Source organism: Schistocerca americana, chromosome 1 (assembly GCF_021461395.2).
Source record: "Schistocerca americana isolate TAMUIC-IGC-003095 chromosome 1, iqSchAmer2.1, whole genome shotgun sequence".
Classification (NCBI taxonomy): domain Eukaryota; kingdom Metazoa; phylum Arthropoda; class Insecta; order Orthoptera; family Acrididae; genus Schistocerca; species Schistocerca americana.
In genome coordinates, this window is record NC_060119.1 from 1,055,829,484 (window position 1) to 1,055,853,904 (window position 24,421).

A 24,421-nucleotide genomic window follows, 5' to 3' on the forward strand; every position below is an offset into this window, starting at 1 on the left:
ATCTAGCCGCTGTCACGAATGATGAAGATGAAGATGATGATGATGATGATATGATTAGGACAACACGAAGACCCAGTCCCCCGGCAGAGAAAATTCCAAACCCGGCCGGGAATCGAACCCGGGACCTCGTCATCCAGAGGCAGCAACGCTAGCCACCAGCTGCGGACAGAGGACAATTATTTACGGGAATTACGTCACTCGTGCGTAGAGACCTGGTGTCACCTGGTGCCACACAGCTCCACAAATCTGCCAACGAACTGTAGAATCGATGATATGTTGCGTTACAAAGATGGTCCAACGAGCTATTAAGCAGGTGGTCATAATGTGTGTGTGTGTGTGTGTGTGTGTGTGTGTGTGTTTTCCACGATACCTCTTGAGTAATTTGACGGAACTCTGAATATGCATGATGTTTCAAAGTCTTTGCGCAAACGTCTAGCGGTGATAGATCACGTCGTAGGAAACAACATTTGTTGGGGACAAAATGTTCACTAACAGTTCTCTCTAAGTGTTCTTTGGTACTGATTATACCCAGAGTATGAATACTTATGCAGTGAGCATTCGGATGTGTAGAACAACAGTTCTGTCCGCAACATCTGCATCTCAGGTCACGTGATTTTGGGACGGCGCATTTTAATACGTGTAGCGCTTACCATATTTTGAGTCTTACTACTTCGCTGCTACGGTTGTATCACCTTCAGAAGCACCGTGAAACTTTGATTACGCGTTTAACACTTATTTTAACAATTTCACAGCAGGAACTGAAGTTAGCTGAAAGATGTTAAGAGCGATTCATCTTGTGCTTTTTCGCCACACTATCATAACTCATTTTATAGTTTATTTACTTTTTTTGGTAAAGAGATAGGAAGTAAAGCCAGCAATAGTTTTTTTTAAGTTTTCTATTGCACTTGTTCATATTGTGGAATCTCTGTTCTCATTAAGTACTTTACAATGACACTGTATAAGAAACTGTTTATCGCAAAAATATTACATACACACAAGGGTTTGAGAACCCGCATAAATTGGAGGAAATTACCCATCACGTATAAATTTTGTCTGCATATGAACATGGCACCAATATGCATACACTGACTGGCAGTTTACTCAAACACACTTGCAAATTTATGAAGCACTTGTCTCGTAAACACTTAGTCATGAAGTCGCAAAAATTATCTCAGCAACACAATACTATAATCCCGTGCCCAGATTTTTTTCAATATATAAAGCGCCTCATATCAATTTGACATTTACAGTTATGCATGAAAAGTAACAGGTACTCCTTTCACATACTTCTTTACATTCGTAGTAAAGATAATACTGTATCATAGATGTTACTCTAATACTCAAAAGTGCAACAACGCATATAATACAAGGTGAATATACGTAATCTTCAATAATCAAACATGCAGCAACATACATAAAACAAATGTATATAAAACAAGGCAAATAGGTATAATCTTTAGTAAGTATAATCTTTAAGCTTCGCTATTGCCGCAAATTGTAGACAAGCAGCATCGTCCCAAAATCACGTGACTAGCCCGGTTTGATGTTGAGAACATGCGCAGTAGGATATGCTATTTCCATAGATATACATACTCTCAGAGGCGGCACGGCGTAAGCATTCTGCGGCGCGCGTATGCAATGCGTGTTGCCTATGATCCAGTCATCTGCTTCGCGTGAAAGACGGTAGACCGAGTAAAATTAAAAATTTCTGCCTCGCTTCTAAAGTATCTTTCTCCGCTCAGAGGCACTTAGTCTTCATGTTTTCTTGTTCGAAATTCCTCCATCAGTTTACTGCGGTAGGTGATAAGCAGTTCACCTTGTTAGTAAATCCATCGAGTTCGGTGAACTCTCGTCGTCTCAGACCTGGTGAAAATTAAGCGACGCCTAGAAGTGGTCGGGAAGTGCCAGTGAACATTTTACATCTACGAGGTGAATTCAAAATATAACACCTCTTCTTTTTCCTCGCAGAATAATTACGCGAAAACTGTGATATTTGCTTCACTTCTTGATGTAATCTCCCTGCAGCAGTACACATTTTTTACAACGTCGACGCCACTATTACATGGCCGCTATGAATGCTGCTTTAGGAGACTTGTTTGGCCACTGGAAAAACAGCTGATTCAGTGGCGGCACAGGTAGTGAATGTGTGACCACGGAGAATGTCTTTCATCGTTGGAAACAGTCGAAAGTCGCTAGGAACCAGGCAGAGTGAGCGTGGAGCAAAAGAAATCATTTCGAAGTTGTTATGAAGAAACCGCAACGTCGCGTTCGCCCGACGTGCTGACGCTTTGCCTTGGTGAAAGGACACACGGGCAGTCTTTTCCGGCCGTTTTATACGCAGTGCTGAAAGGAGCATCTACAGGTTGTATACGTGGACAAGAATAAAACATTCCCGGGTTTCCCCATTGAAAATACACTTTTTCGGGGTGAAAACGCACTTTTTCGGGGTGAAAAGACACTATACCCCGGGTAAAAGTACATTTCTTTCCGTTATAAGTGACATCCTTTCCCAGGAGCTGTAAAACGTATCAATTCCTTGAACGGTAAGTGTGCTCATCACCGGCGTAGAACTTCCCGGCACTCCCAACAAACAGTAACACATTTTGGAAAGATCTTAAATGCGCGGCAAGATGTATACTGCATATTTTAATATTACGGCAGTACAAATACGAATTCACCAAATACAGCACGGTAGTTTCCGAACACAGAACACCGACATACAAGAAGTGGATCGCCCTGCTACGATACGGAAACAAGAAACCGTAGTAGCGCTCCGAAAGGCCTGGCAGTGAACTTCGAAATCGGGAAAATATGGTGCGATAATGCGAATTCTTGCTTTGCGAAATACAACCACTGGATGATATTTTTCATTAAGAAAATTTCAGATCTAATTCTGATCGACAAAAATTTTTTGCTGTTTTTTTTCTGAGCGAGTGGTTGAGCAGGATTTTAAGAGCACAACTTAAACTGCAACAGCTGAATATTTTTGACAAGAACCCGCCGCGCGGTGTGACCGCGCGGTTTGAGGCGCTATGTCCCTCCCGCCGGGTGTTCGAGACTTCCGTCGGGCTCGTGTGTGTGTGTGTGTGTGTGTGTGTGTGTTTTTTTGTCCTTAGCGTAAGTTAGTGTAAATAGTGTGTAAGTCTAGGGACCGTGGACCTCAGCAGTTTGGTCCAACATTTCCTGGGTTATCTGGCTGAATACATGTTCTGTCGAGCACTTCGATTTTTCCACAGAAAAGTCTATTTTGCTCCAGATCTCATCTTGCACTTTATTTTAAGAATAATTATATTTTTGCTATCATTGTCGTACAATTTGTAATCTATGAAAGAACTAAAATAAATATGAGAAACTAATCTTTAAGGTGCGTATTTTTTTTCGGTGTGTTCCCCTTTAGCATTTCCAAAGACAAATGTGACAGTAAAATTTTAATTGATGGCATAAACGATTGGTCTTCTGGGCCTAAGTGACTGGTCCACCGAGCGTTAAATTTTGAAAGAGTCAAACGCTCCACGATTTAAGAAATTCGTCGCACATTCTCACACGTAATAAAATTCGTCTTGCGTAAAGGAAATTCTGGTTTGAAAGTAACGCTTCTCAAACCACAACTCGCAATATTTTCCCGCGACCTCTTAAAAATGTGAACAGTTGTGACATCACGCTCATCAAAAGAAGTTTTATTGTTACGAAGTATTGCGTAGTCTTCGTCCTAAAGCGTTTGGCACATTTTGCTGTGTCAGCATTTTGCTCGTGTAAGCAATGTGTTTTCTTCTTGTACATAGTGCGTTTTCTTTGCAACTAGAGTTTCATTTTCGTGTTATTCCCTCGCTTGTGTTTTCTTGTTGCAATATTATTCTGCAGTAGCGGGCTAAAATCAAATTCTTTGTTAGAGTATCAGTTCTTACCAGTAAAAATTACAGAAATTTAACTGAAAACTAAAATAATGAAAAATTTCTGAGGAATCGTAAAAAATTCGCGGGTATTTCCCGGATGAAAAAAGTTTTCGGATTTTTCCGGGATATCTTTGCTGTCCTGGGACGTATACACCCTGTTGTACTTCGAAACATCTTTTCAGGATGCACCTCTCACCACAGTGCCCTTTGGAACGCTATGTCCCAGAACATTACTACCATCTTTTTTTCAGCCCTGGCGACAACGCGATTTTTTTTCTTTTCTTTTTTGTGGCGGTGACTGTGTTTCTTCATTTAACTGACTCGCGCTTAATTTCAGGTCACAATCGATGAAAGGACAGTGCCATTCCTGCCATAATAACGCGACAACATTGCTTGGGAGAAAGTCGTACGTCAGCATTCGTGGCACCCACCTGGAGGAGACTTTTCACATTTTCAGGTCTTCATGCAGGTTTGTCTGCATAGACCACACGGAAATGCCAAATTTGGATGGAATGTAATCCATCATTCGGCGAGCCTCCAAAATAACATACTCCCCCCCCCCCCTCTCTCTCTCTCTCTCTCTCTCTCTCTCTCTCTCTCTCTGATGTCATCAGACAAAATGGGGCAAGGCCGAGACTGTCTTGGTTTGTTGTCTTCTTTAGACTGACGCACCCACGAACAAACTTTAGGTGTTCAGGCCGACCTCGTCTGTTGACTGACAGAGACCGCCGACAGTTGAAGAGGGTCGTAATGTGTAATAGACAGACATCTATCCAGACCATCACACAGGAATTCCAAACTGCATCAGGATCCACTGCAAGTACTATGACAGGCGGGAGGTGAGAATACTTGGATTTCATGGTCGAGCGGCTGCTCATAAGCCACACATCGTGCCAGTAAATGCCAAACAACGCCTCGCTTGGTGCAAGAAGCGTAAACACTGGACGATTGAACAGTGGAAAAACGTTGTATGGAGTGACGAATCTCGGTACGGAATGTGGCGATCCGACGGCAGGGTATCGGTATGGCGAATGCCCGGTGAACGTCATCTGCCAGCGTGTGTAGTGCCAACAGTAAAATTCGGAGGCGGTGGTTATGGTGCGGTCGTGTTTTTCAAGGAAGGGCCTTGCATCCCTTGTTGTTTCGCGTGGCACTATCACAGCATAGGCCTACATTGATGTTTTAAGCACCTTCTTGCTTCCCACTGATGAAGAGCAATTGGGGGATGGCGATTGCATCTTTCAACACGATCGAGCACCTGTTCATAATGTGCGGCCTGCGGCGGAGTGGTTACACAACAATAACATTCCTGTAATGGACTGGCCTGCACAGAGTCCTGATCTGAATCCTGTAGAACACCTTTGGGATGTTTTGGAACGCCAACTTCGTGCCAGGACTCACCGACCGACATCGATACCTCTCTCAAAGCAGCACTCCGTGAAGAAAGGGCTGCCATTCCCCAAGAAACCTCCCAGCACCTAATTGAACGTATGCTTGCGAGAGTGGAAGCTGTCATCAAGGCTAAGGGTGGGCCAACACCATACTGAATTCCAGCATTACCAATGGAGGGCGCCAAGAACTTTTAAGTCATTTTCAGCCAGGTGTCCGAATACTTTTGATCACATAGTGTATCACTCCTAGGGGACTGATAAATATTTGTATTCTGTCCATAGTATTCCGGACTGCTAAGCTGAATGGTAACAGTCCTGATGACACCCATAGAGGTGTGTGTGGAAAAACAATAATATGTAAAACCTAAGTGTGGAATGTGTCCAACAACAACAAACTTTGTGCTCAAACCACATACTACTTACAAAAACATAGAGGGTAAGACTTATGTCAACGTAGGAAGCTGCTGAGGCGGGAAACAAAATATGATTAATATTAGCGACTTAGGAGTTATTGAGTGTTTGGTTACATTCGCCATGACACTTCACCCCAACACGTTGTGTAGGGGGTGACGGGTGACACAAAAATAACCACGTGACACCGCATAATCAGTTAGTCAGGTAATAAGAAGCGACTTCCAATCTTAGGGGCTGAGTGACCAACATGTTTGCCTGTCACACTCTGAACTCGGGTTCGACTCCTCGTACTACCAAAAATTTCTCCCTTGGTGGATGAAACGAAAAGGTGTCCAGTCAGCCTCGTGAGGAGCTACTCTGAAAACGACTAGCAACAGCTATTTTTAGGGGGAAGAGGTGGGAGGATCACGTTCCTCCATACTGACAGCCCACGGCGCATTAGGTGGGGCACGGAGAAGTGGTCGTCGGTCGACGGCAAAAGACCCTACATGCGAAATGGTCTCAGTCCAGAATAGAGTGGCACGTGTAACTCTCGAAGGAAACGTACGCTGGTACCAGTCACCCATTAGAGGCGATCGCTCCATAATGAACGGCTGTACGAGAATGTATTGCCTGAATACAAAATGAGACTCCTCGCATTACTGGGAAACTATCTCATCATGGCGTATTACCTTGAATCATGTCCTACGGCTGTACGAAATATCAAAATCGATCTACTCAATGGCAGTAGATGAGCAGTTTACTACAAATATGTTCTTGCGATCCGTTACAATGCTAAATCGGCGGAGATCCCACGCAGCTCACGGAGAAAGATATACAGAAAGGCCTTGAGCACTTGAAGGAACGAATCCAGTGATATGCGGACGCAAATGGACCTTACTTTGAAAGTGAGCACCGCTAGATGAACTTACAGGGTTTGGGACTATTATAGGTACAGATCTAATACACGTCCGGAAACCAAGGGTTTCCCCGATACGACGCACGCGCAAGTGCAGTTATGACAATGTTAAAACGCCATTCATGTATGTATGTTCCAGGTGACAGCTCCCACAGTGAAAGGCAAATGCAATGTGTACGTGTAGTATTTCAAGCATTTCCAAACATTTTCAAGTGAAGAAATGGCTGATATCCATTCCTAGTGATGGTCTGCTAAAGTCGGTACCCAAGATGCAGCATGGTTGTAAGACAAAGCATATCCTCAGAGGAAACAGCGAGACAGCAGAGTGTTCACTACATCCCATCAGCATCTGCGCGAGACCTGTTCATTTAAACCCAGCATGAAAGGGGCAGGTAGACAAGGAACAGTGTCGACACCACGAAGGAGCGTGTATTACAGCAAGTGGACGCAATGGCCGGCGTAAGTACGAGAAGGATTGCTGCTGATGAACACGTTTCGCCCACCACCAAATGGAGCATATAACAAGAGGAACAGGTGCACCCGTATCATGATCAAAGGGTGCAAACCCTGTGGGCACCAGTCTTTCTAGTCCGTATTGCCTTCTACCAATAGACCCTTATGCAGTGTGTGAATGGTTAACAGGTCTCTCGTTAATGTGTTATTTACAGACAAAGCATGCTTTACCCCAGGCAGTATTAAGAACATCCATAGTACACAGATTCGAGTTTATGGGAACTCGCACCTTACCACTGAGACAGCACATTAGGGAAGATTTTCCGTTAGTCTGGGCAGCTGTCTTTCGTGGTACGGCCACATTTCTTATCCTGCTGACTTACTGAAACACAAAAGAATCGACAATCTGCATGATGTTCCTTACGGTGAAAGGATGCTTATGAGGTACATGCGTGATGCACCGGCACACTTCCACGTAGTTGTACTGGGATACGTGGCGCGCATCTTCGACACCAGGTGTTTCGGCCGTGGTTCGCCAACAGCATGGCCTCTTACGTCCGCTGACTTCAATCCGTTGGATTGTTTTGTGTGGGAATATTTATATTATTCTAGCCCTGCTGATAGTGTCGCTGAACCCTGGGAATGCAACGTGGACAGTTGTCGATGCAATCGGAACACTCCTGGGATTTTTGAACGTGTAACGACATTGATGAGGAGAAGTGCTGAAGCGTGGCTTCAAACGAACGGTGGAGGCTCTGTGAAACAATAATTGTAATATGTTTGTGCTCAAGAGCATACTTGCAGCTTTGATCCTCGTGAACTCCGTTACAAGGTGTTCATGTGTTCAGTCGTAATCCGTCGCATCGGGAACCATGTCAAAATAAAGAGTACCTGGTTTTTCATTTTTGCAGTCGGCCGAAGTGGCCGCGCGGTTCTGGCGCTGCAGTCTGGAACCGCGAGACCGCTACGGTCGCAGGTTCGAATCCTGCCTCGGGCATGGATGTGTGTGATGTCCTTAGGTTAGTTAGGTTTAACTAGTTCTAAGTTCTAGGGGACAAATGACCTCAGCAGTTGAGTCCCATAGTGCTCAGAGTCATTTGAACCATTTTTTTCATTTTTGCCTTGAAGAATTAAACCGTTTCGTTTTCTTAATTTAAGCAACTTTTAGTAACAGTCTTTCATAAAATATCGATAATTAAGAACTTATATTTGAACTGAAAACAGGAATTTCGTGTGTAGTATGTAATTAGAAACAAGGAGACGTGCATTATTCATAAAAATAATGATAAATTTTACAATTATGGGATGTAGGTATTTCAAATTGAACGAGAAAAAAATTATTCAAGCGAGATCAGAACCAGCGAACCATAAACTGCAGATGGGACATTACATAATGCACGTGTCCTTGTTTCTAATCTACCATGCTACGGATTCCGCTATACGTCGAATGTGCCTGCAGAGTTTCTAATACAGTTGTTCGCAGAGCTTCAAAGCCGATTATCTCTGTAAATTTATGAAAAACATTAAGAACAAACTATTTTTCGGCACTTTTTAACCGTGTTCCACACGCGCGTTTCACTATGGAAGAGCAAGCAGCCTCAGCCATTTTCAACCATTTTCATACTGCGCATTGAGAGCGCGACAATCAGAGCACAACAGTGCAGAGGCTGTGACTGTACACAATTTTTAAAATAAAAACTACACAGCTTTAGCGTGATTAAGAAAAACGTTGATGGCTGCTAATACATTTGAATATTTTAAAGTTTTATTTAACGTGAGTTAGTAACAATATACCTAATACGTAAGTACGACCTACTTCCAAGAGCCTGACAAAACGTGTGCGTTTGCTACGGCTTCTGACCAATCATCGCGTTTGTGTTTCTTTACATCAGGTTTATTCTTATGCTGAACGGAGTATAGTACGTCACGATAAATGGTTCTTCCGTATCCAGGTGTATCATGGAACATTACTAAATTATCAAGCCTGTGAAGCATAAACAAGAAAGCCACCTTAGCCGCAGTTCGCTTCCAGTCTTTACATACTATGATGGAGGTGCGAGAAAAAGTTTATTTCTACATCGAATCCATGATTCGTGCGTCTGAAACGACCCCGTGCGGTGTCACGGCACCAAACAATGCGCCCGGGAAATAATTCTGGTGAAGCAGTGGTCGCGGTGACAGCCGTCACGTTTTCTATATGTTATCGTTGGCAAGTTCTCAGAGTACTAACACAGTTACGTAAGTCGCTGGATACCAAGAAGTGCTTACAGTGCAACTCGCGTTCTGGGGGCTCCATACATAATTATGTATACAGGTAGTTGATCTACAGGTTTTGATGAGTGAGTTTGCGAGTATGAAAATATGTCATACATATTGCAGTCTCTTTTCATTGTACTGACTTAGAAACTTAAAAATTTTTTTTATCACGTAGGGACCGTATGTAGACCTCAGTATACGACAAACTTCAAACTTGATATCTCTGCCCATTCCTGAGAAAAAGTGGCCTTAACGGACAGGCAGATCAAACTGACAACAAAGTGACCCTATAAGAATTCCGTTTCTACCGACTGGGATACAGAATCTTAAACACGAACGGAACAGTGCTTATATTTTCCACAGTCTTCGTAAGAGTGAGTGACTGCTGTATGTCATTCCATTTGCCTATGTACAACTTGATATCCTTCCCTCCACTTCTGATTCAATGGAGACCCCATATTAGACACTATGACTTCATAGTACCTAAGATCTGATAAATTCATGACTTAAAATTGAGAATGTGTCAGGTACTTGCACAATTACCTGCGAAATCATTAATCCCATGTAGACAGCCCAGGGCCTTGCTGCCGTATTCGGTACACGAAATGGGTCCAATAATTCTGGTTACACCTACATTACACCTCCATCTCGTTAGCAACGAAATCCATTCCACACACTATCTGGCTTATCTGATGCCGAGTAAGTTGTCCGAGTACGCCTACATGGCAATACTGCACACTGTTTTAGGGTCTTTCGATCTCGTTCTCATATTAATTTTGTGCTTACAGAGCTATGAATGATAGTATGTGACAACGTTTTTCGCAGACCCACAAGAATCTCACTGAAATTGGCCTTAAAGGTACTATTTCCCCGAAGTGCCCACCGGAGCGCCTGGTAGTGGAAGCTGGCTGTTGACTGCATGCAACGCAACGAATCTACTGTCACTCGAACATCTCGGCAGTCAACTGTCGCGTCATCGAATCGCTCTTGCAACTGCTGCGGCTCGACCGTTAAAGAAGCAGTCTGGTGGTCACGTTGCGACTGCAGAGTGTGTGAAACAATGTGCGCACCATAATCTTACTTCAGTTATAATAGCGAAGAAACGTTTCTGACTATAAAAGCGGTGGGCGACTACTTAATTAGGTGTTAGGAAGTGGATTCGCGAACTGCGAACACGTATTTACGTCGGCTGTGCATTTTATTATGATACATAAAAAGTTGTGCCGGACTGGGACACGAACCGGGATTTCCGGTTATCGCGAAAGGTCATCTTAAATACTTCGGCTATCCGAGCAAGAGTCCTGTACCATTCCAAACTACCATCCGTAAAGTTGTCCGTATCACCTATCCTCGCACTTTGTGATTCCTACACAGGGTAGGACGGCTTTTTAATGTTATTTTTGCCGGTCGAGGCATATATTTGTATACCGATGATGTTATTTTTGTCGGTCGAGGCATATATTTGTATACCAATGATTTATACAATGTCTGTTTCTACAGTGTCTGCATAATACATTCAGTGTCCTTCAGGCAAGCACTCAGACACCCAATTTCCTCTTTCAGTAGGCAAAGTATAATAATATTACAATCTACCTCTCCTTTCACGGAGACTAACAACAAACTAATTTGTGTTCATAGAATGGACGGTTTCGTGGTCGGTATTTACGTCCTCGGTGATTTTCATTATACGAGCGTAAGGCCTCGGTGTAAAGCACGTTTTGTGCCTAAAGCTTCGTCTCCTAATACTGCAGACAGATTTAGAGGTTACAAAAGCTTCGTTAGTTGATTTTAGATTTTGCCGAGTTGGAAAATGAACTGAAACTCTTTCTAGCCTCTGAGGATGTGTCAAGATTGGGAGACGAAATGTTACTCACGAAACACGCCTCCGACCACCGCTTGAAGCATATACGATGGTTGGAGCTTAAAAATAGTGGCAACTATTTATTCACAAACGATACAAAAAGAGTTACATGTTTGCACCTGTTTCTGTCCTTCAAAGTTGTCACCAGCGTTATGTGGACCCCGTTGCCAGCGATGTGGAAGGCGTAGTATACCGTTAGCAGAGCCTGTCCTGTTGATGGTGCGAATGGAACGGTCTACTGCCTGTCGGTTCTCTTGAACAATTCTGAAGCGAATGCCACGAAGTGGTTCCTTCATCTTCGGAATCAAATCAAAGTCAGAAGGGCTTAAATCCGGGGAGTAAGGTGGATGGTACAGTACTTCCCAGTTCCATCGACCGAAAAGAGCAGTCACAGCTTGGCGTGTATGCGCCCGCGCATTGTCGTGCAAAATGATGGGTGGGTTGCATAGAAAGTGCCGCCGCTTCTTTCGCATAACTGGTCGCTGGTGATGCTCCAAAAACGAACAGTAATACTGTACATTGACGGTCTGCCGTGGAGGAACTTAATGAGTTAGCATAACACCATCACAGTCGTACGCGAGAATCACCATAACTTTAGACCGCTCCATTCGCACCATCAACACAACAGGCTCTGCTAACGGTATACTACGCCATCCACATCGCTGGCGACTACTTTCAAGTACAGTAACAGGTTCAAACATGTAACTCTTTAGTATCGGTTATGGATAAGTAGTTGCCAATATTTAAGTTACAACCCTCGTATATTTGAGAATTAAAATTAACGCTACAGTGAGCAGGCAGTTACCTGTGATCTCCTTGTGGTGCGCGGCGCCGTGCAGCAGCTTGCGACGCACGCGCACGCCCGGTTCCCAGTCTGCAGCCGGCGGGCGGTGCCGGGAGGCGGCGCCGGAGGGGCTGGCGGAGGCGGCGTTGGAGGCGGAGGCGGCGGCGTGGTGCAGCTGGTGGAGGTGCGCCGGCGGCAGCGTGGCCGCCGTGGAGGAGGCGGTGCTGGTGCAGCACGACGACGAGGAGCCGCCGCGCTCGCTGGCCGCCAGCTTCTGCCGCAGGTGCGGGAACGTCTCCATGACCAGGTCCCGGAACTCCAGCAGCGCGCCCACCTCATTCTGCAGCTCCTGCGGCAACAGCAGGGCGTCACTAGGGGCGGGCTGACAGGCACACGAGGGTGTCGTTAATACTGACACAGTTTGTGTCTAGTTAAACAACTAGGAAACGAGTATTTGAAGGCAGGACACATCAAAGGCATTGCAAGGGTACGCTAAATCAACGTTTCACATCAGTAAGGTGATCTAAAATTTAAAATGTAATATATGTCATCAGTATGTGTGGGGGAAGGGTTTGGAGAGAGAGAGAGAGAGAGAGAGAGAGAGAGAGAGAGAGAGAGAGAGAGAGAGAGAGTGTGTATGAGGAAAGAAGGGAGGTAAGAGAGAACAGAAGAAATGAGGAGAGAAAGAGAGAAGCGAGTAAGGGGGAAGAAACAAGTGAGAGACAAGCATAAAAGAGAAGAGAGACATGGAGGAAACAATAGGCGAAATGGGAGTGAAGAGGAGGCAGAGAGAGAGGGTCGAGAAGGTGTGGAAAGAGGTGGGAGAAGGTGTAGAAAGAGGTGGGAGAAGGTGTAGAAAGAGGTGGGAGAAGGTGTAGAAAGAGGTGGGAGAAGGTGTAGAAAGAGGTGGGAGAAGGTGTAGAAAGAGGTGGGAGAAGGTGTAGAAAGAGGTGGGAGAAGGTGGGTGAGGGGGAGAAGGTCGGTGAGGGGGAGAAGTAGGGGGGAGAGGCAGAATAGTGGAGAAGGGGAGAAGAAAGGGGGAAAAGAGAAGGAGAATAGAGGGCATGCAGAGTCGAAATCTCTGACCTGGAAGTGAACTGAACCCAAGACCACACAATCTAGAGGAAGTGAGGCTAACTAGCATACCATGAGCTGCGGACAATAAATAATAATACTGCAAGTCATTTTTATTTTCTTCATGGAGACGTTTAGAGGGCTTACACACTCAGTTTCTGGTAGATCAGTGGATTACATGACGATTTATTTTTCTGAATGTAGCCAGTAGTCTGCCTTACCCTTCTTTTCACTGCATATACAAGTAGTTTTTATGTGTCACTTGTTATGATAATATCGCACTCAAGCCACACACAATAAACAATAGCAAAGCTGAAACTTCCTGGCAGAGTAAATGCGACTCGACCCACGACCTCTGCCTTTCATGGGCAAATTGTCTACCAAATGAGCTATCCAAGGACGAATCACGGTCCTTTCTCACAGCTTTACTTCCGCCATTATCCCATCTCCTACTTTCCAAACTTCACAGAAACTCTCCTGTGTAACTTGTAGGAGTAACACACCCGAAACAAACGGTATTGCTGAGACATGGCTTAGCCATAGCTTGGAGGATGCTTCCAGAATGATTTTTCACTCTGGTACAGAGTGTGTGCAGATATGAAACTTCCTGTCAGACAAAAACTGTGGACCGGACCGGGATACTAACACGTTTAGAAGCTAGGTGGTGAGGTACTGGTGGAAGCAAAGCTATGAGGACGGGTCTTTAGTGTTGCTTGGGGGAGTTCAATCTGCAGAAAGCTTGCTCGCGAAAGGCAAACATACTAGGTACGGGGCCAATCCGGTAGACAGTTCTAATCCCCCAGGAAGTTCCTTATCAGCGCACACTCCGCTGCAGAGCGAATAATTCATTCTAGTAACGAAGCTGCCTACCGAGATGTGCGTTGTTTTACTGTAAGGCATGCAAACACGAAACAAAAACAGTCCAATCATTGCACAGGTACAGAAATACGGTGCGTTGTAAGTCGAAGGGAACTAACTACCATTTCACACTGCGAATCAACGATAGTGAACATCCACAATGTCTTTACATCTTCGTAACTCACCCATATAGCCGGCCGTTGTGGGCGAGCGGTTCTAGGCGCTACAGTCTGGAACCGGGGCATGGGTAAGTGTGACGTCCTGAGGTTAGTTAGGTTTAAGTAGTTCTCAGTTCTAGGGGACTGATGACCTCAGAAGTTAAATCCCATAGTGCTCAGAGCCATTTGAACCATTTTTTCCACCCATATAAAATTAGACTTCTTTAAAGAAAAATAACTTTTAAGCGTACTTACAGTGATTGAAATTACGAATAGCTGGTAGTCAAGGCCAAAATATCAATCCGAATAATCATATATATATATATATATATATATATATATATATATATATATATATTTCATCCCGCAATGTACATTGAAAGTGCGAATAATGCACCGATCATCAGGAAATGAAGGTGTAAGCCTTCAAAACGCGTTTGAAGAAACAACAATGACGATGCCGGTACTCATTTTGTTTTTATTTCATAAACAGTAGCAATTTCCTAATTACAATGCCGCATGAACGGCAAGCTCCTTGTAGGGATGTGTCGCCCTTGTTGGTAGAGTGATTGAGTTAACGGTTGTTATGAACAACGCGAGTAATATGACACCTAATTTATGTTATTTACGTTGTCATAATTAAACTCTTTTTGGTATCTTTCATACTCAATCCTGAAGGGAGAAAATGAGTTGATGAGAGGTTATGCTCGTTTCAACCCAAGATTTCATTTTTTCTGTTTTGGAACCAATTATTTTCTGATCAAGAGAAAGAACAATTTTAATGTAGTGCAGTTTTGCTTTTTTTCTGGTACAATTTTGGTTTTGGTTTGAAGGGATAAATCCCAACATTCAGCTTACAGGGGAGGGAAACCAAACTAAAAGCTGACCTGGGATTATTTCGCGGACAGTAGATCTGACAGCTACTTCCTAGTTTGTTTATCATGGGTCTTCTTACAAGAGTTGGTTGATATTGCTGGTTGGTCCCGTTTCTAGTTAAATTTCGTTGTGTTCTTGGTATGTTTTCCTGACACACTGTGATACTGTATATGGCGAGTAAGTGTACTAACTCTCACAAAACTGAAATTAAAGATACTATCGTTAAGTATTTCCGTCGTCAGTGTAATAGTGCTTAGTCTGTTCAGCATTAGTCTTTCAGTGCTGAACAATCTTTTTGCTTGATTTTGGTTGACCATCCTTACCGGGAACGTATTCGAAAACGGGTCTAATAAAGGTCTTTCATGTATATCTAAGTGACTACTCGCTGAGAGTTCATCGAGACACCTTCAAGCTATTCTTCTATCGTTCCACCCCTAACAGCGCATCGAAAAAGACCAACATTTAAATCTTTTTGTGCGAGCTCTGATTTCTTTTATTCTTTTACGATGGTCATTTCTCCGTATTTAGGTGGGTGCCAACAAAATATTTCGCATTCGGAGGAAAAAGTTGGTGATCGAAATGTCGTGAAAAGATCTTGCTGCAATGAAAAACAGCTTTGCTACTGAAACCTCAACTCGTGTATCATATCCGTGACGCTTTCTCCCCTATTTTGCGATAATACAAAACGAGCTCCCCGTCTTTGGACTTTTCGATGTTCTCCGTCGATCCTAACTGATGTGGATGCCATAACGGGTGGCGATACTCCGGAAGAGGACGGAAAAGCATTGTGTAAGCAGTCTCTGTTCTGTGAATAATACGCCGTCTTTTATTCGCTTTTCTCACAACATGATCTATGTGATGGTTCCAATTTAAGTTATTAGTAACTGTAATCCTTCAGTATTTGACAGCCTTTAGATTTGCGTGTTTAATCGTGTAATCGAAATTTAGCGGATTCCTTTCAGAACTCGAGTGGATGACTTCAAACTTTTCATTACATAAAGTATTTTGCCGCTTTTCGCACCACACATATGTCTTGTCTAAATCACTGTGCAGTTGGTTTTGAACTTCTGATGACCTTTCGAGACGGTAAATTAATTTAATCATAAATAAAAGAATCTAAGAGGGCTGCTCAGATTGTCTCCTGAATCGTTTATATAGATTAGGAAGAGCAGGGGGCCTAAAATATACGTGGGGAACGCCAGAAATAACTTTTGTTTTGGTCAATGACTCTCCGCCAGTAACTACGTATTGTGACCTTCCTGACAGGAAATCACGAATCCAGTGACACAACTGTGACAGTGTCAAAACCCTTCTGGAATTTCGGTAAAACGTGTTTTGTAACTCCACTTTAGTGGCACTCGGAAACATTATCGCTCCTATCGCGCAGTGAAGGTACAGACTGTGCCTTGGTGTACTTTGAATATGGCCAGAATCTCTTTGGGTTTTCTGTCACATGTCTGTACCAATGTTTCTTTTGAAGCGCCGATGATGCGTCATTTAATGACTTGTGAGTGTCTTAGTCGTCGTCTTCCTTTTGCTATGATGCTGTAGTATTCATAATTAGTCGAAGATAATTAGCTTATTCCTTAGTCTCATAATTTTAATTTTACGTCATGTCCTCTTGTCTTAAAACGACAGCGGATGTCCTTAAAGCGGAAAATGACGTCACTTAAGGAATTTATAGATGCTGTGGACCCACTTTACAAGAAGTTTGTCGAGTTTGCTGAATAGACTATAAAGAAGAGGAGAATGGTTTGATCCGTTTGGACTGTAAGGCCATACCGCGGTATGCAGCACTACTTGCGGTACTCGGGCAGCAGTGTTGGACGCGTTCCGGACGAGGCGCTGCGAGGAACGCGCTGTGACAGCATTCTTGACGCCTCTGTGCACGAGCTTGGCAGGCTTCGGTCTTAGCGCGACCTCCGCGCCGGCCGTGTAAGCTGGTCAGCCGTCACACTGAGGCAGCATATCGTAAATAGCCTGAGGCTTCGCGAAGCAACACCTGTGCAGCCACCGGACACTTGCTCTGCAGCACGTGCTTGCCGCCTCCTCGCTGCAAGGCAAACCCCGAAAGCCACCATCTGCGACTTCGTGGCGCGCCATTTAACGTGGTTACGATTCACATCCTGCCCTAGAATTGACGGTTGCATTCGAGCTACAGTAACTACTATACCCTCTAGTATCAAATGCTAATTGATTTGATTAGCTTTAGCACAAGTACTTACTTACGTATTAAGTGACCAATATACACTCCTGGAAATGGAAAAAAGAACACATTGACACCGGTGTGTCAGACCCACCATACTTGCTCCGGACACTGCGAGAGGGCTGGACAAGCAATGATCACACGCACGGCACAGCGGACACACCGGGAACCGCGGTGTTGGCCGTCGAATGGCGCTAGCTGCGCAGCATTTGTACACCGCCGCCGTCAGTGTCAGCCAGTTTGCCGTGGCATACGGAGCTCCATCGCAGTCTTTAACACTGGTAGCATGCCGCGACAGCGTGGACGTGGACCGTATGTGCAGTTGACGGACTTTGAGCGAGAGCGTATAGTTGGCATGCGGGAGGCCGGGTGGACGTACCGCCGAATTGCTCAACACGTGGGGCGTGAGGTCTCCACAGTACATCGATGTTGTCGCCAGTGGTCGGCGGAAGATGCACGTGCCTGTCGACCTGGGACCGGACCGCAGCGACGCACGGATGCACGCCAAGACCGTAGGATCCTACGCAGTGCCGTAGGGGACCGCACCGCCACTTCCCAGCAAATTAGGGACACTGTTGCTCCTGGGGTATCGGCGAGGACCATTCGCAACCGTCTCCATGAAGCTGGGCTACGGTCCCGCACACCGTTAGGCCGTCTTCCGCTCACGCCCCAACATCGTGCAGCCCGCCTCCAGTGGTGTCGCGACAGGCGTGAATGGAGGGACGAATGGAGACGTGTCGTCGTCAGCGATGAGAGTCGCTTCTGCCTTGGTGCCAATGATGGTCGTATGCGTGTTTGGCGCCGTGCAGGTGAGCGCCACAATCAGGACTGCATACGACCGAGGCACACAGGGCCAACACCCGGCATCATGGTGTGGGGAGCGATCTCCTACACTGGCCGTACACCACTGGTGATCGTCGAGGGGACACTGAATAGTGCACGGTACATCCAAACCGTCATCGAACCCATCGTTCTACCATTCCTAAACCGGCAAGGGAACTTGCTGTTCCAACAGGACAATGCACGTCCGCATGTATCCCGTGCCACCCAACGTGCTCTAGAAGGTGTAAGTCAACTACCCTGGCCAGCAAGATCTCCGGATCTGTCCCCCATTGAGCATGTTTGGGACTGGATGAAGCGTCGTCTCACGCGGTCTGCACGTCCAGCACGAACGCTGGTCCAACTGAGGCGCCAGGTGGAAATGGCATGGCAAGCCGTTCCACAGGACTACATCCAGCATCTCTACGATCGTCTCCATGGGAGAATAGCAGCCTGCATTGCTGCGAAAGGTGGATATACACTGTACTAGTGCCGACATTGTGCATGCTCTGTTGCCTGTGTCTATGTGCCTGTGGTTCTGTCAGTGTGATCATGTGATGTATCTGACCCCAGGAATGTGTCAATAAAGTTTCCCCTTCCTGGGACAATGAATTCACGGTGTTCTTATTTCAATTTCCAGGAGTGTATTTTTATGTTCCTCATATTGCTGTGAACACATTTCCGTAAGCCTCCATGTTCTTTTAGATATATTTTTGAGCATGTCCGATGTTTAAGTGCCAAATGCATCCTCAACAGCATTGCCCAGTTCTTCGTTTGTAGCTTAAGGATGTGAAGATACATGCACCTTAATGATTCCCCATAATGGATGTCAGGTGTAGATGAGGTCAGGGAGGTGACGTTGCTGATTAACCAGGACCTATCCACCGAACTGGAAGGTGTTCATTTAAGAAGTCATGCACTGCAAGAGAGTAGAGAGGAGGCTCCCCACCTCGTTGCTACCGTCCACAGCTCGTGGTCTCGTGGTCGCCTTCTCGCTTCACGAATCCCGTGTTCGATTCCCGGTGGGCTCAGGGATTTTCACCTGCCTCGAGATGACTGGATGTTTGTGTTGTCCTAATCATTTCATCATCATTCATGAAAGTGGAGAGTTTGGACTGAGCAAAGTTGAGCGCCCCACAAACCAAACATAATCATCATCGTCATCATCATCATCATCATCATCGTTGCTACCATACGCGTTCTGTGAAGCCTCTTTCCTCAAGCTGTGGTATTAACTATGTTTCCAGCATGTGTAAATAATTTGCACCATTCACAATCCCTTCAAAGTAGATGTGATGTCATCGCTGCCCATGCCACTACGTGAGGTGGATTCCTTTCTAACTCGACTGTGTGATGAGGATTTTCTTTGGCACAACCGACAATATTTCCAGTAGGTGAGCTGCGATAAATAGCACTTTCATCTCGAAACATAACCTTGGCACGGTTTACTGCATATGGAAATTCAGTGCACAAAGCACGGCGTACTAAACCGAACTCATTCCTGTCTATATCCGGGAAGTTCTTTTTTTTTCTGTGATCTTGCATGTTGTTCTCGTTATACGGATTTCCGAAGCACTTTTACGTGTCGATTTCATAGGAAACTGAACAATCGAAGAAGTGACTCTGGCGCTTGTTTCGTCTTGTGTCTTCTTCCTTCCACTCCGCGGCCTGTTTTTAACACTGCCAAAAGCAAGAGCACGTCTTTCCCAATCCAGAAGTGTTGCCTTTCGCGATGGAGCTTCATTAAATCTTTTCAGGAATTCTCTCATTATGTGTGTCACTGTCTATCCTATATGTCGTCATTCACGCAACCACACACTTGTCACTAAGCGCTCCTCAGTAGTTTTAACTATGACCACTCAGCTCTGCCATGGCAACAGATTAAAACTAGACTGCGACTGCGAAAACAAGCAAACATGAATGCCAACAAATGACTCCAACAATTGATAAGAAGTAACGTAGCTACCAACCTGCATAACATCATTTCGTAGTAAACAGGAGTTACAGGGGTACAGCGACTTCTCGCTCATCCTGTACTATCAACTAGCCTGTCTATGAAGTTTTTGAGAATTATCATGAATAATAATCGGAAATATTAATTAACATTCCATAACATGAAGGTGGGATATTATTTTTTCATAGGAAATATAGGATGTTGATACTTAGTTACAAAAACAAAGCAAACTTGACACTGGTGGTTGGCCTGATTCTCATAAACATCTCCCGTTCTCAAAACTTTGTGTCTGTTTTGAGCCTGTACGTTTCTCAGTGCCTCAAATTATAGTATGGCTACAGGGTTGCAGGAGGCTGTGGTAGTTTAGCTTGCAGAGCACATGTTTCCGGTCCTGAAAGATCTACGTCCAATCCCGTATTAGGGGCGAGGACTTTTGGTCGTTCCAGTCTCTCCAGGACGGGGCAAGCCACCGGCCACTCAGTGTGCTATCAAAAGAGTATCATGAATATTTTGCGGGGGTAAAAGTGCCTCCCAGGACCGCAGAGAAGAAAGCCTGCTCTGTTATCTACAGCGAGGGCGAAAGTCCATTCACGGGCGTGTGTCACAGACTTTACTTTTTTTACATGGTTGCAGGACTATCACTGCAAGCAGTCACATCCATTAAACAATGCCGTGTACACTCAAAAACGCATTACGTTAGTGCAGTGGCGATTACTGAGTGGTTGCAGGGTCGGCTCCTATGTAAGCGTCGCATCTCGCTACTGCGCACACACCCCACGATGCTTAGCGTTTATTCTATAGCAGTGGTTGCTACACTTAATCCGTGAGTGCAACTAGGTATTAACTTGCACCCACCCCTCTCTTCCCCAACGTCATCAACATTAGCGCCTAGCTTTACAACGAATAAGATTTTTTGTTAACAGTTCTATATCTTAAATAACTACGAAGGTAATCCCAAAAGTAAGGTCTCTTATTTTTTTTTTGTAAGTACATAGACCTGTTTATTTCTACACTCGTTTACTTCAGTTTGACGCTTGAACATTTAGCTGTTTTTCTAAATAATCACCATTTCTGTCGGTGGATTTTTGTAGACGCCGTGGCAGTTTTTGTATGCTCATGTCATACCAGCTCACCGCCGTGCTGTTCAGAAAGTTATGAACTGGCGTGATTGTTGCTTGGTCTCAGGTGTAAAGTGGTATGCTCAGGTTTCGTCACCCCTGAGAATTGAGTCCAGAAAGCTGTCCCGTTCGTCTGCCAGGCGGTGAAGGAATGCTCGGGAAGCATCAACTCGTTGCGCATATGGTCCTCAGTCCGAATGCGTGGCACCCATCTTGCGCACACTTTCCGGTAGTTCAATGTTTCCGTTAAAATTCTGTGACCAGTGCTTCGGGAAACCTCAGGAACCAACGTGCAGAGATCATCCAGAGTGATCCGTCGATCTTCACGCATGCTTTACTCATTTGCTCAACCTTCAACACAGTCTCCTCAGAAATTGACGGTCCCCCCGCTCCTTTGTTCGTCGTGAATTTCGGTCCGACCATCTGCAAACACTCTACACCACTTACGAACACTTTTCAAGTCCACGCACGACTCACCATATACTTCCGTCAATTGGCGATGAATTTCAATTGGCGCAGTGCCCTTTGCGTTCAAAAACCGAATAACTGCGCGCAATTTGCACTTGGCGGTAACATCCAACGGGAGCTCCATTCTCAACGGCTGCCCTGAGCACCTCAAGCGCGGTGTGCTCATGTTTACATAAAGCGCGTGAAGCACTCTTCATAAGCTGACCAACTGCTACACAAACAGAGTTCTGTACTTATAAAAAACATAGACCTTACTTTTGGGAATACCCTCGTCATTTTAATTAATATTTAGTTCTTGTAAAGGTTTCCTTAAACCACGACCTAATGAGCGAATGAGACAAGTGATACTGCTTATTTCTAATAACTTTTTTTCTAGAATGGTGAAGCAATTTTCAGTGCATCGCGAGTGCTTCCTACAAACCTTTGCATACAAGAAAGCTGTCTACATTGACAGCAGACACTTCTTACAAAACATGTTTCCGTGCACCAAGCCTCTACCTCGCGGCACTTGCTAGACCCTCATTTAAAATCAAGCAAATTAGAAGCAGATATACTGTTTCCAAATCACCTAATTACTTGCTTCTGAACCGCCAGAAACTAGACCATTTCAGGTTGCTAATGCATAGAGTCTGGCCGGTGTCTAATAATAATAATAATAATAATAGTGTGTAGATATAACAACAGTTTAGTGGTCATACATATCTGGTGTTCTGTTGTACTATCAACTAGTTCGTAAACTGGAGCATATACGAGGTGTGGCTAGAAAAAAACCGAACTAGTACTGGTGAAACAATAAAACGAATGCAATAAGGCTGAAAGTCGCGTGGCCTGTCACGTGACTCTCGCTCCGCCTACTGCTCGAGTTTCATCTGCCTCCTGCACTCAGTCTTCCCGTGGCGTCTGTTTTAAGTAGTTGACGTTTTGTCTGTGCGTCGGAAAATGTTGAGTGTACAGAAAGAACAGCGTGTTAACATCAAATTTTGTTTCAAACTAGGAAAATCTGCAAGTGAAACGTTTGTAATGTTACAACAAGTGTACGGCGATGATTGTTTATCGCGAACACACGTGTTTGAGTGGTTTAAACGATTTAAAGATGGCCGCGAAGACACCAGTGATGACACTCGCACTGGCAGACCATTGTCAGCAAAAACTGATGCAAACATTGAAAAAATCGGTAAACTTGTTCGACAAGATCGCCATTTAACAATCAGAGCAGTGTCTGAGTTAACAGGAGTTGACAAGGAAAGTGTTAGGCAGATTCTTCATGAAAGTTTCAACATGAACAAAGTGTGTTCAAAAATGTTTCCAAAGTGTCTCACAATTGAACAGAAGGAACGCCGAAGAATGATTTGTTCTGACATCCTGGAAAACATTGAAAGTGGTCCCACCTTCTTACAAAATGTTATTACTTGCGATGAATCGTGGTTTTTTACTTACGATCCCGAAACTAAACGCCAATCGATGCATTGGAAAACTCCTGGTTCTCCACGACAAAAAAAAGCACGAATGTCAAAATCGAAATTCAAGGCAATGATGATTGTTTTTTTTTTGACATCAAAGGGATTGTGCACATTGATTGGGTACCAGAGGGACAAACAGTGAAGCAGCATTATTACATTAGCGTCCTGGCTACCCTACGTGAGCGAGTACGGAGAAAACGGAACAATTTGCGGAGAAAAAAAGTCATGGATCCTTCACCAAGACAATGCCCCAGCTCACAGTGCGTTGTCAGTGAAGACGTTTTTGGCAAAACACAACATTCCCATCTTAGATCATCCACCCTACTCACCTGATTTGGCCCCCTGTGACTTTTTTCTTTTCCCTAAAGTCAAGTCAGCTTTGAAAGGAACTAGATTTGAGACTGTTGAAGCAGTAAAAGAAAAAGCGACGGAAGTAATGTATGGACTTACCGAAAATGATCTGCAGCATTGCTATGAACAGTGGAAAATTCGTATGGAGCGGTGTAGAAACCGAGGAGGAGAGTACATTGAAGGAGATAACATGAAATTGTAAATAATTGTAAATAATTGTAAATAAATGTTTTTTCCAGCATCAGTCCGGTTTTTTTCTAGCCGCACCTCGTACTGTGCTATTGAGGGAATTGACTTACAAGCCGGAGAAGACATTTTCATGAGGTATTTAAGCAAATGTGATCCATGTGTTTCAGTTTCTCTGTCATCGCACACAGTCAAAGTGCACTGAGGTGACAAAAGTCATGGGATAGCAATATGCATAGACAGATATGGCGGTAGTATCGCATTACACGGTATAAAAGGGCAGTGAATTAGCAGAGGTGTCATTTGTACTGACGCGATTCACGTGGAAAGGTTTCCGACGTGATTATGGCCACCTGACGGGAATTAAAAAGGCTTTGAACGCGGAATGGTAGTTGGAGCTAGACGCATGGGACATTCCATTCCGTAAATTTAAGTAATTCAATAACCCGAGATCCACAGTGTCAAGAATATGTCGAGAATACCCCATTTCAGGCATTACCTCTCGCCACGGACAACGCAATGGCCGACAGCCTTCACTTAACGACCGATGGCACGGCGTTTGCTTAGAATTGTCAGTGCTAACAGATAAGGAACACAAAATGAAATAAACGCAGGTTGAATGTGGGACGTACGACGAATGTATCCGTTAGGACAGTCATTTGGCGTCATTGGGCTATGCATGGCAGCAGACGATCGACACGAGTACCTTTGCTAACAGCACGACATCGTCTGCAGCACCTCCACCGGGTTCGTGACCATATCGGTTGGTGCGTAGGCGACTGGAAAACAGTGGCCTGTGCAGATGATTCCCGAATTCAGTTGGTAAGAGCCGATTGTAGGGTTCCAGTGTGCTGAAGACCCGCCGAAGCCATGAACCCAAATTGTCAACAGAGGGCTGTTCAAGCCGGTGGTGCCTCGATAAAGATGTGAGTTGTGTTTCAAT

The 24,421-nt window shown here is 44.7% G+C and overlaps 1 protein-coding gene across 1 annotated transcript in view; it reads right to left on the reverse strand.

The window, feature by feature from the left end:
- The window catches only part of LOC124596275, a 549,311-nt gene that overhangs the window by 60,988 nt on the left and 463,902 nt on the right, over positions 1 to 24,421 (reverse strand). Inside the window, exons 3-4 of the mRNA XM_047135358.1 lie at positions 12,147 to 12,299; positions 11,972 to 12,008 (exon numbers count right to left, since the gene is read on the reverse strand). Coding sequence (XP_046991314.1) covers positions 11,972 to 12,008; positions 12,147 to 12,299 — 190 coding nt within the window. The remainder of the gene's footprint in view (positions 1 to 11,971; positions 12,009 to 12,146; positions 12,300 to 24,421) is intronic.